The sequence below is a fragment of the Scyliorhinus canicula genome, chromosome 21, assembly GCF_902713615.1.
Source record: "Scyliorhinus canicula chromosome 21, sScyCan1.1, whole genome shotgun sequence".
In the NCBI taxonomy this organism is placed as follows: domain Eukaryota; kingdom Metazoa; phylum Chordata; class Chondrichthyes; order Carcharhiniformes; family Scyliorhinidae; genus Scyliorhinus; species Scyliorhinus canicula.
Window position 1 is genome coordinate 18,889,589 of NC_052166.1, and position 18,130 is coordinate 18,907,718.

The 18,130-nt window shown below is 47.2% G+C and overlaps 1 protein-coding gene across 1 annotated transcript in view; it reads left to right on the plus strand.

Moving 5' to 3' along the window:
• Positions 1-18,130, plus strand: part of LOC119955932 — a 247,361-nt gene that overhangs the window by 51,605 nt on the left and 177,626 nt on the right. The window contains exons 4-5 of the mRNA XM_038782590.1: positions 8,224-8,301; positions 16,865-17,041. Coding sequence (XP_038638518.1) covers positions 8,224-8,301; positions 16,865-17,041 — 255 coding nt within the window. The remainder of the gene's footprint in view (positions 1-8,223; positions 8,302-16,864; positions 17,042-18,130) is intronic.

Sequence of the window (18,130 nt, forward strand, 5' to 3'; positions counted from 1 at the left end):
GTGTTATTATCACTCAGTGTGTTATTATCACTCAGTGTGTTATTATCACTCAGTGTGTTATTATCACTCAGTGTGTTATTATCACTCAGTGTGTTATTATCACTCAGTGTGTTATTATCAGTCAGTGTGTTATTATCACTCAGTGTGTTATTATCAGTCAGTGTGTTATTATCACTCAGTGTGTTATTATCAGTCAGTGTGTATTATCACGTCAGTGTGTTATTATCAGTCAGTGTGTTATTATCAGTCAGTGTGTTATTATCACTCAGTGTGTTATTATCATCAGTGTGTTATTATCACTCAGTGTGTTATTATCAGTCAGTGTGTTATTATCAGTCAGTGTGTTATTATCACTCAGTGTGTTATTATCAGTCAGTGTGTTATTATCACTCAGTGTGTTATTATCAGTCAGTGTGTTATTATCACTCAGTGTGTTATTATCAGCTCAGTGTGTTATTATCAGTCAGTGTGTTATTATCAGCTCAGTGTGTTATTATCATCAGTGTGTTATTATCACTCAGTGTGTTATTATCACTCAGTGTGTTATTATCAGTCAGTGTGTTATTATCAGTCAGTGTGTTATTATCACTCAGTGTGTTATTATCACTCAGTGTGTTATTATCACTCAGTGTGTTATTATCACTCAGTGTGTTATTATCACTCAGTGTGTTATTATCAGTCAGTGTTATTATCACTCAGTGTGTTATTATCACTCAGTGTGTTATTATCACTCAGTGTGTTATTATCAGTCAGTGTGTTATTATCAGTCAGTGTTATTATCAGTCAGTGTGTTATTATCACTCAGTGTGTTATTATCACTCAGTGTGTTATTATCAGTCAGTGTGTCATTATCAATCAGTGTGTGTGCCATTATCAGTCAGTGTGTGTGTTCCTTATCAGTTAGTGTGTGTGCTGTATTTGTCAGTTTCTGTGTTCCTTATCAGTCAGTGTGTGTGTGCCTTATCAGTTAGTGTGTGTGCTGTATTTGTCAGTGTGTGTGTTCCTTATCAGTTAGTGTGTGTGCTGTATTTGTCAGTGTGTGTGCATAAATATAATTCCATAGCAGCCCTGAAAATGAGTCTGGCAGCATGAAAATGAACGCACTGATCTTGCGTTTTGTGTGGGTGGTAAAACCCCGAGAATAAAGTGGGAAGTCCTGGGACGGGGTCGCGAAGAGAGGGGCTTGGCCTTCCTGAGCTTTGTTAACTATCAGAAGAACTAGGAGCTGGAGTCGGCCATCTGGCCCCTCGAGTCTGCTCCGCCAATCAATGAGATCATGGCTGATCTTTTGTCGACTCAGCTCCACTTTCCGGCCCAAACACCATATCCCTTAATCCCTTTATTCTTCAAAAAACTATCTATCTTTATCTTTAAAAAATTAATCAATGAGCCTCAATTGCTTCACTGGGCAAGGAATTCCATAGATTCACAACCCTTTGGGTGAAGAAGTTCCTCCTAAACTCAGTCCTAAATCTACTTCCCCTTATTTTGAGGCTATATCCCCTACTTCTGCTTTCACCCGCCAGTGGAAACACCTGCCGCATCTATCCTATCTATTCCCTTCATAGTTTTATATTTTTCTATAAGTTCCCCCCTCAGCGTTCTAAATTCCAATGCGTACAGTCCCAGTCTACTCAACCTCTCCTCGTAATCCAACCCCTTCAGTTCTGGGATTAACCTTGTGAATCTCCTCTGCACACCCTCCAGCGCCATTACGTTCTTTCTCCGGTAAGGAGACCAAAACTGAACACAATACTCAAGGTGTGGCCTCACTAACAGCTTGTACAATTGCAGCATCGCCTCCCTAGTCTTAAACTCCATCCCTCTAGCAATGAAGGACAAAATTCCATTCACCTTCTTAATCACCTGTTGCACCTGTAAACCAACTTTTTGCGACTGATGCACTAGGACACCCAGGTCTCTCTGCACAGCAGCATGTTTTAATATTTTTTTTATTTTTTTTTATAAATTTAGATTACCCAATTATTTTTTCCAATTAAGGGACAATTTAGAGTGGCCAATCTACCTATCCTGCACATCTTTGGGTTGTGGGGGTGAAACCCACGCAGACACGGGGAGAATGTGCAAACTCCACACGGACAGTGACCCAGGGCCGGGATTCGAAACCAGGTCCTCAGCGCCGTAGGCAGCAATGCTAACCACTGTGCCACTGTGCTGCCCTTGTTTTAATATTTTATCATTTAAATAATAATCCCTTTTGCTGTTATTCGTACCAAAATGAATAACCTCACATTTGTCAGCATTGTATTCCATCTGCCAGACCCTAGCCCATTCACTTATCCTATCCAAATCCCTCTGCAGACTTCCTGTATCATCTGCACTTTTTGCTTTAGCACTCATCTTAGTGTCGTCTGCAAACTTGGACACATTGCCCTTGGTCCCCAACTCCAAATCATCTGTGTAAATTGTGATCAATTGTGGGCCCAACACTGATCCCTGAGGGACACCACTCGGTACTGATTACCAACCAGAGAAACACCCATTAATCCCCACTCTTTGCTTTCTATTAATTAACCAATCCTCTATCCATGCTTCTACTTTACCCTTAATGCCATGCATCTTTATCTGATGCAGTAACCTTTTGTGTGGCACCTTGTCAAAGGCTTTCTGGAAATCCAGATATACCACATCCATTGGCTCCCCGTTATCTACCGCACTGGTAATGTCCTCAAAAAATTCCACTAAATTAGTCAGGCACGTCCTGCCCTTTATGAACCCATGCTGCGTCTGCCCAATGGGACAATTTCCATCCAGATACCTCACTATTTCTTCCTTGATGATAGATTCCAGCATCTTCCCTACTACCGAAGTTAAGCTCACTGGCCTATAATTACCCGCTTTCTGACTACCTCCTTTTTTAAATAGTGGTGTCACGTTTGCTAACTATTACTGGGCAGCCAACATATCGATGGTCAGGAAGTGGGTAGTGAGGGAGGGGACGGCCCGGGAGCGAGTGGAAGCGGCATCCTGCAAGGATACGAGTTTGGAGGCTTTACTAACGGCGCCTCTGCCGTTCTTGCCGGCTCAGTACTCTGCAAGCCCTGGGGTGGTGGCAGCCCTAAGTGTGTGGGAGCAATGGAGGCAGCACATGAGATTGGAGGAGGTGTCCGTGTGGTCACCGATTTGTGACATCCACCGGTTTGTCCCAGGGGGTGGGATGGGGGCTTTAAAAGATGGCAGCGGGCAGGGATTTAGAGATTTGGGGACCTATTCATCCAGGAGGGCTTTCCGACCTTGGAGGCACTTGAGGAGGAGTTAGAGTTGCCGGGTGGGAACGGGTTTTGGTACCTTCAGGTGCGGGACTTTGTATGGAGGCTGGTTCCAAGCTTTCCTTGCGTCCCCTTGAGGGGACTACAGGACAAGGTGATGTCATAAACAGGGTTAGAGAGGGGATGGTTTCGGAGATATACAAGGAGTTGATGGAGTGGGACGAGGCCCCTATCAGAGAGGTGAAGACGGAGTGGGAAGAGGAGCTGGGAGGAGAGTTGGAAATTGAACTATGGGAGAGTCAAATTATCCTCGTCGCGTGCCAGACTTAGCCTGATCCAGTTCAAGGTGGTCCACAGGACCCACATGACGGCAGCCCGGATGAGCAGGTTCTTTGAGGAGGTGGAGGACAGGTGTGGGAGATGTCGGGGGAGCCCTGGCTAACCATGTACATATGTTTTGGGCATGTCCGAAATTGAGGAGATTCTGGCAGGGATTCGTGGACATTATGTCAGAAGTCCTGGAAGGGAGGGTAACTGCGAGTCCAGAACGGCAGTATTTGGGGTAACAAAGATCCGGGGCCAGGGAGGAGGGGAGGGAGGCCGATGTCCTGGCCTTCTCCTCCCCAGTGGCCCGGAGACTGAGCCCCCGAAGGCAGGAGGGTGGGTCAGCAATATGGCTGGGTTTCTCAGTCTGGAAAAAATCAAGTTCGCCTTGAGAGGATCAATTCAGGGATTTGCCCGGAGATGGCAACCGTTCATCAACTTCTTCAAGGAAAATTGAACGTCAGCAGTAAGGGGGGAGGGGAAAAGGGCCGTTGGGGGGGGGGGGGGGGGGGGGGGGGGGTGTGAGAGAGGGGGGGGGACGGGGAGGAAACAGGAGGCATGGCAATGTTAGATAAGGACAGGGAACTCGGTATATGGGTAATTGAGGAATAGGGCAGGGGTAGTAGGGGACATTGTTTTCTGTTTTTTGTTTGTTTAGGTGTTTTGTGTGTGGCGGCCCACATGGTTGTTTCATAAATGTTAATCTGTGAAAATTACAAATGGTTCAATAAAATATTTTCTAAAAACAAAATGACTGTGGCACTGAACAGAAACTCCAATTTTCCAATGAAAGTTTGTGAGACTGTGAGGAAAGGGTACCTCGCTCCAAGTGTGAGTTCATGAAAATTAGGGATATGATAAGTTAAAACAAACTTCATTGCACACACCATATTAAAATATCTTTAACATCGCACAAGAAAATAGCTGACAATTAACACATAAAGAATGCTAATGGATGCAGCGGCATCGTAACCCTTATCTGCATCTGTATTCCCACTCGTACCACAAACCTCTGCTCTCAATCCACCGTTAATCATAGAATTTACAGTGCAGAAGGAGGCCATTCGGCCCATCGAGTCTGCACCGGCTCTTGGAAAGAGCACCCTACCCAAGGTCAACACCTCCACCCTATCCCCATAACCCAGTAACCCCACCCAACAAACAACCTTTTGCACTTGCTATGCAGAGATGTCTATTCAGACTTTGAACCCTGTCAGGAAAATACACAATCTCTGAATCTGTTCCTTCAGAAACCTCTCAGCTTGCCACCAACTAAAGCTCTGAACTTCAACACCTGACTGCTTCAGCCCTGGCTCCAGCCTTTAACAGCATAATATTAATAACTGAAGAACTGTCTCTAAGTAACAATTCAAAATGGAACCCTATGAATATAAACAATTTTTCATTAGCCCAAACTTTTAAGATGCTTTAATTTAGGTTTAGATAAAGGATCTGGATCGGCACAGGTTGGGAGGGCCTCTAATCTCATGTACTGCCTCCATTGCCCCCACACCCTTAGGGCTGCCACCACCCCAGGGCTTGCAGAGTTCCTGTGCTGTAATTTTCTTTGTTCTTAATTCCACCTCTGGCGCCCAAACCGCCTAGCTGTCTTGCAAAGCAGGATTTTTTTAAAAACACTACTGCTGCAGTCATACACAGACTATCCCAGGATTGTAACCCTTACTGCGCCAAATACATAAAATACAATATATCTGAAATCCCAACATTCATCACATGTATCATTTATCGATGGTGCCAATCTTGCTTTCTGCTCAGGTCCTAATGGAAATTAATAAAATGTTATGTTATTTTATGTGGAACAAAAAGAAACCTTGCTTAGAATCAGTTCAAAGGGGAGTGGGGGCGGTGTTAGGGGTGCAAAATATTAAAATTTATCAATTAGCCACATATATTAGGCTTATAAGGGATTGGATCACACAGGACACGTCCTCCATTTGACTTGACATTGGAGCAGGCCAGTCTGTGTACTGCTTGCAAGCCCTGTTGTTTCACAGGGATTTAAAGGCTGGGTCTACCAAATGTGAGGATCCTGTAATTATCAACACTCTTAGAGCATGGAGGATGGAAGGGAGATCAAAATTAATTTCTGCTCTCTCTCCCATTCAGGGCAACCCGGATTTCCCATCAGGTCTTATGGACCATGGATTCGATATCTGGAGAGATAGAGGTATTTGCAGGCTGCAAGACATGTTCAGTGGAGCTTCCTTGTCATCTTTTGAGCAACAATGTTGATAATTTGATATCCCAAGATACTCCTTTTTTAAATATTGTAAGAGTCTTTCTTGTTTATTTCCTTTGTTCTCATTTCTTTTATTTTATCATTTTGGTCCATGGACCCATAATTGAAATGTCCCTTTAAGTAGAAGCGTGTTTACCAAGGACAGTGTGTTCCCAAATTTTGTATTCTGGAGAAGGGAAATCAGTCACGTGAGCGCCGAGTGAATCTGAGGAACCGGTTTTGGAGGAAGTCGGTTCGATTGACTAACTGGCAACCAATGGTTGGCGAGCGACAGTCTTCTGCCTGACAACATTCAGTGATTGGTTAATGCCAGGTGTATTTTTTGGAGAGAACCTGTCAGAAGCCTCTTGACCCTCAAAGGAAGGGGAATTAGTAAGGGAGGGTAAGGAATCATATAGTAGATAGCCAGTTGTATTTTTGCCTGTTTAATTATAATTAATATTAATAGTAAAGGGTTACTTGTGTTTAAATTTTACAAGCCTGGGACTGTAATCAATTTAACTCAACCAAATCTACAAGTATTAAAAGGGCGGCACGGTAGCACAGTGGTTGACACAGTTGCTTCACAGCGTCAAGGTTCCAGGTTCGATTCCTGACTTGGGTCACTGTCTGTGCAGAGTCTGCACGTTCTCACCTTACCTGCGAGAGTTTCCTCCGGGTGCTCCAGTTTCCTCCCACAGTCCAAAGATGTGCAGGGTAGGTGGATTGGCCATGCTAAATTGCCCTTCGTGTCCAAAAAGGTTAGGTGGGGTTACTGGGTTACGGGGATAGGGTGGAGGTGTGGGCTTAAGTAGGGTGCTCTTTCTGTAGGCCGGCGAAGACTCGATGGGCCAAATGGCCTCTTCTGCACTGTAAATTCTATGATTTTATGATTCTAAAATCTCATTTCACCTGTGTTGCGTCTCTGGGTCAAGTGGGGCTGGAATTGACCTCACACTTGCCCAGGGTGTTGCAACATATTTCAGGGGCTCATCTGGGATCTTTGTAACAGTAGACAGCAATGATTTAGATATAGTATGTATTAAAGATGGCACCATGTTTGTAATAGCATAACAGGATGGCTCTGGAATCTGCTCAGGCCTTTCTTCAGGTGGAGGACCTGTCTTTGGTTTATTTATGAGAGGTTTGTAAATATTTGACTTGGCAAGAAAATTAAAAGTAGAGGTGTTGGATAAAGCTAGGGATATATGATACATTACTTGTGTGTTTGGGACTGTTAGAAGCACAGGAAAGCCCATGAGCAAGTTGTCCAGGTCACGTTGCATCAGAAACACTTTCTGGTGAGGAATACGATCTGGAGAGAATTTGGTTGCAGTTCGAGGAATTTTTTTAAAATGAGAATGTGGGAAAAAGAGGAATAAAGTGTCTTTCAAAGGGAAATTGAAATGAAGAAACTTGACGTGGAAATTGAAAAATTAGCAAGGGAAGAACGTGATATCGAGAGCGAGAGCAAGAGAGAGTCTGAACATGGAAGAATATCAACTTAAAGGTCCCCTAGCCATGTGTTTGTCAGTGGCACACTATTCACTGGTGGTGGATTCTTTACTCCCACCTATTATTCCTGCTGTAAAGAAAATAATTCTAAGGGGAAGGGCCACCATCCATGGTTCATAAAGAATTTAAGAAAAGGATCAACCTTATGGAAAAAACAGAACTGCGCAAAGTTGAACGGCAGGTCAGGTGATTGGTTGGAACATAAAGAATGACAGAGAATGATTAAAAAGCCCATCAGGATAAAGAAATTAGAGCATAAGAGGAAGCTAGCTAGAGACCTAAAAATAGAAAAACACTGGTAAAGAAGGAACTGAACTTGGCGAAGGTTGAAGACCTGATCACTTTGAAATTTTCAAGTATTACTCCCCCAATTAAGGTTGAAATACTCTCATTCATTCCTTTAGTGACCATTGGCTGCTTCAATAATAAAGTGAATCTTGATTGTACCAAGTAACGTGATGTTGAATGGATCGAATAATCTGTAATCCCACTGCAAGTGACCTGCGGTATTCTCCATCATCTGCAGTGTGTGTGTGCGGGCAGATGATTTGTGTTATTCTCCATTCCAAGATGATGTATCCTGTCAGCTGTGTCCAGATGTTCCTTTTCCTTGCACATGCTTCCAGATCTCTTGCTTTATTCAGCAAGACTCACAAATTGTGTAAAAAACAGAAAATCCTGAACGAACTCAGCAGGTCCCACAGCATCTGCGGAGAAAGAAGGGGGTTGACGTTTCGAGTCTGGGTGACCCTTTGTCAGAACTCTTTGTCTTTGTCATCCACACGGGAAACAAAACTTCCCTCTCTCTCCGCAGATGCTGTCAGACCTGCTGAGTTTGTCCAGTATTTTCTGGTTTTGTTTCAGGTTCCAGCATCCGCAGTAATTTGCTTTTTATCCCAAATTGTATCATTTCAGGCAAGGATCCAGTGGACGCCTGGTATGAAGAAATTAAAGACTATGATTACAGCAATCCAGGATTTGCTTCCGCAACTGGTAAGTGTCTTTATCTTGTAACCTCCTTCGGTTGACAGCCTCAGTGTGTCCATTCTTAACACATCCCTGTAGATATCTGAATCGTTCATCTTCTCTCACCGCTCCCTGTGATCCACACTTTATACCATGTGGTGTCATTTCATATCCTGGAGCTTACCTGTTCCTAACTTCCATTTCATCCTTCGCTTCCCCTGCACTTTAACTGAAAGGTTTTCCTCTTCCTGTCAGCTGTCTGTAATGTTCTTTGATTGGGCTGATGTGAACAAAGAACATTAGACTCTGTTTTATAAACAAAGCTATTTATTATTAACACTACATTAACAAATTAATAACTAAAATGTCTAAGATGGATACAGTTGGAAATAAATGTCGAACACTAACTTACACTGAGATACAACAAACAGGTCCCGGAATGTGGCGACTAGGGGCTTTTCACAGTAACTTCATTGAAATTGAAGCCTACTCGTGACAATAAGCGATTTTCATTTTTCATTTCAACAGAGCTGCTCTAATATGCGGCTGCTACAACTCCTTACAACCACCATCTGAAGGAACCCACGGTGCATCTGAGACTCCTTACTAGCCCAACCTGCTGGTCGGATGATAGAACTACGACAGTACATAGAATATACAGTGCAGAAGGAGGCCATTCGGCCCATCGAGTCTGCACCGACCCGCATAAGCCCTCACTTCCACCCTATCCCCGTAACCCAGTAACCCCATCTAACCTTTTTGGTCACTCAGGGCAATTTATCATGGACAATCCATCTAACGTGCTAGTCTTTGGACTGTGGGAGGAAACCGGAGCACCTGGAGGAAACCCATGCAGACACGGGGAGTACGTGCAGACTCCGCACAGACAGTGACCCAGCGGGGAATCGAACCTGGGACCCTGGCGCTGTGAAGCTACAGTGCTATCCCATGTGCAACCATGCTGCCTCGTAAAACATATAACTTATAATACACATGCAGATCATAGATCATAGAATCTACAGTGATGATGAGCTACTCATATCATTTACGGATGATAGTCTATCTATCATCACAGTGTCAAGGACTGCAAACTCCAATGTTATTTTGAGATCAACATTCCCCGTCAATCCTACTTAGAACATAGAACAGGACAGCACAGTACAGGCCCTTCAGCCCACGATGTTGTGCCGACCATTTATCCTAATCTAAGATCAACCTAACCTTCACCACTTCAATTTACTGCTGTCCATGTGCCTGTTGAAGAGTTGCTTCAATGTCCCTCATGACTCTGACTCCGCCACCTCTGCTGGCAGTGCATTCCACACACCCACCACTCTCTGTGTAAAGAACCTACGTCTGACATCTCCCCTATACCTTCCTCCAATCACCTTAAAATTATGTCTCTTCTTCTTCTGCTTCACTTTCATGCAACTTACACCTCATTCCAATCCTCCACAATGTGGTATTTTCAGCATCTGCTCTGACCTTCCCCTTTTTTAGCCTGTAAGATCAAGACCTCATCTATGACCTCAGCTTCATCCCCTTATGCCCCCAGCTGAATGAATATCAAGATTTGAACATTTGTAAGTACTTCTCTCCTTGCTGCGGTATGCAGCTAATACTTTGACCAGGAGTCTTTGCCCTACAAAGAAGACCGTTCTTCCCATCTTCAGAATTCTCCTGCCCCAGATGCGTTTCTTTTGGCCTCATGCCCTCTCTCAATCTTTGCACTGGAAAATTCCAGCGTGACTGCAGCCCTGCTACCCTCATTCTAGCTTACCACTGCCTGAACTTGCAGCACTTCATTCTCTCAAATACAACCTTGATGTTGTCATTAAAGCCATGATGTGGAGATGCTGGCGTTGGACTGGGGTGAGCACAGTAAGAAGTCTGACAACACCAGGTTAAAGTCCAACAGATCTCTTTCAAACACAAGCTTCCGGAGCACTGCTCCTTTCTCAGGTGAATGCGGAGAATCGCCGGGCCGGGCGCGAATCGTGCGACGCTGCCCCGACGTCGGTCCGCCAATTCCCCGATCGGCATGGTCGATGCGGTGCCAGCCCCCCCACCCGGTGATTCTCCGCCCAGAATGGGCCGAGTGACCACAAAAGAAATCCAAGTCCCGCTGGCAGCGTCCACATGTGGTTTTATGCAGCGAGACCACGGCGTTCAGCCTGTCGGGGCGGCCTAGTTAAGGGGGGGGGGGGGGTCATCCGCTGTGGCCTGGTCCGCGATCGGGGCCTGACGATTGACAGGCCGGCCTCTCGGGCTGGGGGCCTCTTTTGCTCCGCGCCAGCCCCTGGAGCCCCATGCCATGTTGCGTCGGAGCCGGCGTGGACAGGGATGCGTATGTGCGCAATCGTACCGGTCGCTCAGCCATGGCCGTCACCGACTGCGTGAAACCTTGGACACCTTCACTCATTGTGCCGACATCATGCACCAGGCTCTCTACTGCAGACGCCACCCCAGCAATGCTGGCTTAGATGCCACGCTCTCCTGCAGCTTTAGCCTCTGGGACGCCTCCAATTGGCTATGGATCTGCTGGCGTGGAGTGACCTCTCAATGTCCCGGCCACTCCTTATCATCTCCGGGTAACCCTGTTCCAGAGGTTCAGCATCGAACTGGGACCCAGCAGCCCTCCGACTGCTGTCTCGCCTCAGGGTTCCTGCCTCCACCTGATGTGCATCAGCTGCTGTGTGGTGCTCACCAGATTGTGTCCCAGAAGCCTGTCCACGAACATGTCACACCGAGGTGTGTATATCTGCGCTGGTGGAAGGTGGGGATGACAGATGTGATGCGACTATAACGGTTACATCCTCGGAGCTCTCCTCCGAGATACGCCCCTCAGTCAGGAGAGGATGCCACCCGTGATGGGCCGGTAGAATAGACATGTGGTCAGTAGGAGGGATGGGTCCGTCAATTAGGCAATAACTACTCACGTTTGACAGGTCCTCCAGTGGTTCCTCACCTCTGAGGTGTCCGCCAACCTCCGTGTGAGTGACCACCAAGACCATAAAACATAGGAGCAGAATTAGGCCACTCGGCCCATCAAGACTGCTCCGCCACTCAATCATGGCTGATATTTTTCTCACCCCATTCTCCTGCCTTCTCACCATAACCCCTTATCCCTTTATTAATCAGGAACCTATCTATCTCTGTCTTAAAGACACTCAGTGATTTGGCCTCCACATTTCCCCATTTAGAAAATATTCTATGCCTCCATTCCTCCTTCCAAAGTGCATAACCTCACACTTTTCCACATTGTATTTCATCTGCCACTTCTTTGCCCACTCTCCTAGCCTGTCCAAAAACTTCTGTAGCCCCCTTGCTTCCTCAAAACTACCTGTCCCTCTACAGATTGTTGTATCGTCTGCAAACTTAGCAACAGTGCCTTCAGTACCTTCTTCCAGATCATTAATGTCTCATAGAATTTACAGTGCAGAAGGAGGCCATTCGGCCCATCGAGTCTCCACCGGCTCCTGGAAAGAGCACCCTACCCAAGGTTAACACTTCCACCCTATTCCCATAACCCAGTAACCCCACCCAACACTAAGGGCAATTTTGGACACTATGGGCAATTTATCATGTCCAATCCACCTAACTTGCACATCTTTGGACTGTGGGAGGAAACCGGAGCACCCGGAGGAAACCCACGCACACACGGGGAGGATGTGCAGACTCTGCACAGACAGTGACCCAAGCCGGAATCGAACCTGGGACCCTGGAGCTGTGAAGCGATTATGCTATCCACAATGCTACTGTGCTGCCCTGTATATTGTAAAATGTTGTGGTCCCAGCAGACCCTGAGGCACACCAGTAGTCATCGGCTGTCATCCTGAAAAAGACCCCTTTATTCCCACTCTGCCGTCTGCCAGTCAGCCACTCCTCTATCCATGCCAGGATCTTACCCGTAACACCATGGGCTTACAATCCTCTATCCATGCCAGGATCTTACCCGGAACACCATGGACTTACAATCCTCTATCCATGCCAGGATCTTACCCGGAACACCATGGACTTACAATCCTCTATCCATGCCAGGATCTTACCCGGAATACCATGGACTTACAATCCTCTATCCATGCCAGGATCTTACCTGTAACACCATGGACTTACAATCCTCTATCCGTGCCAGGATCTTACCCGGAATACCATGGACTTACAATCCTCTATCCATGCCAGGATCTTACCCGGAACACCATGGGCTTATTTAACAGTCTCGTATGCGTCACCTTGCCTTTTGGAAATCTAAATAAATCACGTCCACTGGTTCTCCTTTGTCTAACTTCTTGCTACCTCCTCAAAGAACTTTTAACAGATTTAGAGACAGAATTTACAGTGCAGAAGGAGGCCATTCTGCCCATCGATCCCGCACCGGCCCTTGGAAAGAGCACCCCATCCAAGCCCACAAATCCGCCCCATACCCACAACCCCACCCAACTCCTTTGGACACTAAGGATAATTTAGCATGGACAAACCACCTAACCTGAACGTCTTTGGACTGTGGAGGAAATCGGAGCACCCGGAGGAAACCCACGCAGACACCAGGAGAACGTGCAGACTCCGCACAGACAGTGACCCAAAGCCGGGAATCGAATCTGGAGCTGTGAATCGACAATGCTAACCACTGTGCTACTGTGCCGCCCACTAGCATTTATTTTGAATCACTAGCTTTCGGGTGAATCTGAGGAAGAAACTGTGCTCTGAAAGCTAGTGATTCGAAACAAACCAGTTGGACTTTAACCTGGTGTTGTAAGACCTCTTACTGTGTCTACCCCAGTCCAACGCCAGCATCTCCAAATCATATCTAATAGATTTGTCAGACATGACTTCCCTTTGACAAAGCTGTGCTGACTCCGTCCTATTTTACCATGCACTTCCAAGCATCACTCTGCAATCTCATTTTTAATAAAGGACTCTAAAATCTTACCAATGACCAAAGTCAGGCTAACCGGCCTATAATTTCCTGTCTTCTGCCTCCCTCCCTTCTTAAACAACAGTTTTACATTAGCCATTTTCTAGTCCTCTGGGACCTTTCTCGCCTCCAGTGATTCCTGAAAGATCATCACCAATCTCCTCAGCTGACTCTTTTAGGACCTTGAGGTGTAGTCCATCCGGTCCAGGTGATTTATCCACCTTCGGACATTTTAGTTTCCCCAGAATCTTCTCCTTAGTGATGGCCACTGCACTCACCTCTGTCCCCCCGGTTATCCTGGAGCTCTGGCATCCCACTGGTGTCTTCCACCGTGACGACTGATGCAAAGTAACTATTCGGTTTGTCTGCCATTTCTTTGTTTCCTATTGTTACTTCTCCAGCCACATTTTCCAGTGGTCCAATGTCTATTTTTTGCCTCTCTTATCTTTTATATATTGAAAAAAACACTTCCTATCTTCTTTCATATTACTCGTTAGCGTGCACTCATATTTTATCTTCTACCCCCTTCTTGCTTTTTTAGTTGTCCTCTGCTCACTTTTAAATGATTCCCAACCCTCTGGCTTCCCACTAATCCTCGCCACTTTGTATGCTTTTTCTTTTGCTTTTATGCTGTCCTTGACTTCCCTCGTTAACCATAGATGCCTTGTCCTCCCCTTAAATTCTATCATATTGTGGTCACTGCCCCCTAAGGGTTCCTTCACCTTAAGTTCCCTAATTATTAAACATCACCAGATCCAGAATTGCCTGTTCCCTAGTAGGCTCTGTCACAAGCTGCTCCAAAAAAGCATCACTTAGACATTCCACAAATTCCTTTTCTTGGAATCCACTACCAACCTGACTTTCCCAGTCCACCTGCATATTGAGGTTCCCCATGATTATTGTGATATTGCATTATTTTACATGCTTTCTCTGTCTCCTGATTTATTTTGTGCTCCACATCTTGACTACTGCTAGGAGGCCTGTACATAACTCCCATCTTTTTACCTTTGCGATTTCTCAACTCTACCCACAGAGATTCTATGCCTTCTGATCCTATATTGCTCCTGGCTATCGATTCAACTTCATTCCTTACTAACCATGCAACCCTTTGTCCACCTGCCTGTCCTTTCGATAGGACACGTATCCTTGGATATTTAGATCCCAGCCCTGATCCCCCTGCAGCCACTTCTCTGTGATGCCCACAACATCGTACTGGCCAATTTCAATGTGCACAACAAGCTAATTTACCTTGTTCCATATATTGCGCGCATTTAAGGTACAATACTCTCAGTCCTGTATTGATCACCTCCCTTCTCACACTTGTCACCTTTTTTGCCGTGCCTGAGGATGATATTGTTCTCTTATTTTTGTTCTCTATGTCCCCCTTCAGTTATTACACCTTCTAAACTAACACTCTGGTCCCCACCCCCTTCCATACTTGTTTAAATCCTCCCGAGTGACTCTAGCAAACCTCCCAGCCAGGATATTGGTGCCTCTCGAGTTTAGATGCAACCCGTCCTTCTTGTACAGATCCCTCGTGCCTGTAAGAGATCCCAATGGTCCAGAAATCTGAAACCCTACCTCCTACACCAGCTGTTTAGCCACATGTTTAGCTGCACTATCCTCCTATTTCTAGCCTCACTGGCACGAGGCACAGGGAGTAATCCCGAGATTACAACCCTGGAGGTCTTGTCGTTATTACCTATGTGTACTTCGACCTCTGGCTGTTCACCCTCCTCCTTCAGGATGTCCTGTGTTTGTTCAGAGACATCCTTGACCCTGCCACTAGGGAGGCAAGATAACATCCTGGAGTCTCTTTCATGTCGACAGAAGCGCCTATCTGTACCCCTTGTGATAGAGACCCTCCCCTGTTGAGCAACAGAGCCAGTTATGGTTCCACTGTTCTAGCTGCTGTTGTTTTCCCCTGAAAGGCTCTCCCCCGACCCCCGAACAGTATCCAAAACGGTATACCTGTGAGAGAGGGAGACAGCCACAGGGGATTCCTGCACATCGGTCACCTCCAGGGCCCGTTCCTCGAATGAGGTGAGGATTCGCAAGTCCGGCAATTAATGCAGTCTGCGCCCTCTCCTGTCAATTATGGGAGAGTTTTTCCTAAGGAGACACAGAGAGAGCATTATTAGCCACATGTTTGGTTCACAGTTGTGTGTGGGGGGTGAAGGGAGGGTTGGGGTGGAGGGAGGGTTGAAGGGGGAGGGGGGATGGAGGTAGGGTTGGAGGGTCGCCTGGGGGTTGGGGGTATGGGTGCTCCCTTGGGGGGGAGGGGGAGCATTGGTGTCTACTCACTCTGGCTACCCGATCTAGGTCGTTGATTTTCGTCCGGCACAGGAGGTCAGTCCTCCTGGTCACACTCCCCGAGCTGACTGCTGCAGCCACCTCGCCCAGGGCAGAACTGGATGCCTTGTGCCTCACCCTCCAGGAGCCCCGGTGAAACCGGGCATCCCTCCTGGCCTCCAACGCATCCAGGAGCCTCCCCAGGACAGCATCCCTGAATCTTGGGGCTGATCTCCTCGGCGCCATTGTTGCGAGCTGGCTGGGGTGTGCAGCTGAAGTGCTGCTTGACCTTGTTAGCGGGAGGCTGGCAAACACGGTCCCGGCGATTCACTTAGAATTTTTTCCGGAGAATCGCGCACACGGAGAATTGCTCCCAAAAAGCTTTGCGACGAGCCCGGAAATGCCATGACATCCCTCTTCCAAGATCAACCCGGTGATGCGAATTCCACACATTGTGGGTGAAATCACTTTCTGGCAAATCTGCATATTAGAGCAAGACAGCTAGTCTCACTCTAAATGCGTAGCCGAGATTTACCCAAGGCGTGGTATCTGACTTTGTCGTCTTGGAGATCTCGGGCGAGCGCTGCACAGTGCTGTCCCCACAAATGGACCAGATGGAAACAGTGCGCGTGGGATCTCCCAGCGAATCAGAAGCCCTTAGGCGTGTACCCTCTGGGCAGGGCATCCTGGCACTGCTGGTGAAACCTGGACACCTTGACACTGCCAAGGTACCCAGGTGGCATTGTCACTGGCAAGGGCCTGCCAGGCTGACACTGCCAAGGTGCCAAGCTGGCATTTTTTGCATGATGGGAATTGGGTCTGATACGGGAGGGAGAGGAACGTTAGGATCCCCTTATCGCTGTATTGGGGGTTCGGGCTGCGTGGGGGGTGGGTCAAGAGATCAGGGCACTATTTAAAAATGCCGTTCCGACCTTTCCCTGCACTGAGTTCTGGCGATCGGAGCTCCTCAGGATAGTAAACGAGACTAAGAGTAGCCCCGGCCGCGTGTGTTGCGCTGAGGCCCCCGATCTACCTGAATGGCCGTTTGATAACGTGGTGTTTATCGGCGGTCCGAGACTCTCTTCTCATTTGGGTAGATCGCGCGGTGTTTCAGTCTGTGTCAGTTTCCACATAAATCTAAACTTTCGGTTTCTGTTTCCATTTTAGCTTTCAGGAAACCTGAAGGTTCAAGTTCCCTTTCATTTAGCTGAAGTTTTCATTTCAGTTACAGTTAAAGTCTATGTCAAAAAATACAAGCTTTGAAACCATGGATACCATTATAATTCACACTTAAAAACACACACATACACATACATTCATAGGCAGGCACACAAGTAGTTAACATACCTTACATTAACTGTTGCCTTGTTTTGTCCCCGTTAGGCCACTTTACACAGCTTTTATGGAAAGATACCAAAGAAATGGCAATTGCTTACTCGGTGAGTGGACAGGTAGCAATCTCGGTGGCCCATTACTCGCCAGCTGGAAACATCACCAATGAGGGGTATTTTGAAGCCAATGTTCTGCCTCTCGCTGCTGCACCAGAGGAGCCAGCTGCAGGTAGGAACTGGATGGGGGGAGTAGGGGTAACCTCACCCTAATGATAGCAATCAGGGATCCCACACTGATCACTGGACATTGGAGTCAGTGATAGGTTAGCGTAATGGGCAAACAAAGCCACTTGTGAATTGTCACCAGCACTTGCTGGTCACTATGGTGATTAGTAACCCCACGGCCCTTCAAGAATATGTTAGGCGAGGATCCCGCAGGTCCACGAAATCGCGGCTTTTTCAGGGGGTTTTCCCCGCGAAATCGGCCCTGCCTCCCTCGCCCTGCCCAGGTGCCAAAGCTCCGTTCCACGGAGCTGAAGAGAAAAAAAAGAGGAGAGGCTGTTCCTGGTCAGCGGATAGGGTAAGCTCCAGCACCGCCGGAACAACGGAGGAACAAAAATTCAGCCTACTGCACGCAAGGGTAAGCCACAGAATCTCCACACAGCTAAATCCGGCCGGTTCTTACACCGCAGCGCTGGCAATATTGGACAAAATGTACGTTAGGCCCATTAACGAGGTTTATGCACACCACGTGTTTACGACTCGCCGTCAGCGGCCTACAGAAACGCTAGCCGAGTTTGTAAGGGAATTGAACAATCTTTCCAATGACTGTAATTATCAAGCCGTTACCGCGGCTGAACATAGGGAGCTTGCTGTGCGGGACGTTTTCGTGGCGGGCCTTAGGTCTAACTATGTGTGCCAAAGACTGCTAGAAAAGGGGGCCCAGGACTTAGATACTACTGTGGAGGCTGCTACCACTATGGAAGTTTCCTTCCGCAGCCTCACCTCGTTTCCCGCGGACCCCGCGACCTAATCGTGGACCCCCGACCAACAGTCCCCCCCAAGCCTGTGCCGTACGGCCCCCCAGCTACCGCGCTGCCAAAGCCAGTTACTCTGCTGCCCCAGCCAGTTACTCTGCTGCCCCAGCCAGCTACTCGGCTGCTCCAGCCTGCCATTTCTGTGGCCAAAGCCAGCACCCACGGCAGCACTGCCCGGCCCGTAACACAACCTGCAGCAGCTGCGGGCGAAAAGGACACTATGCCAGAGTGTGTCTGGCGAAGAAAGCCCCAGCCTCTAACCCTCCCACGGCTCAAAGCAC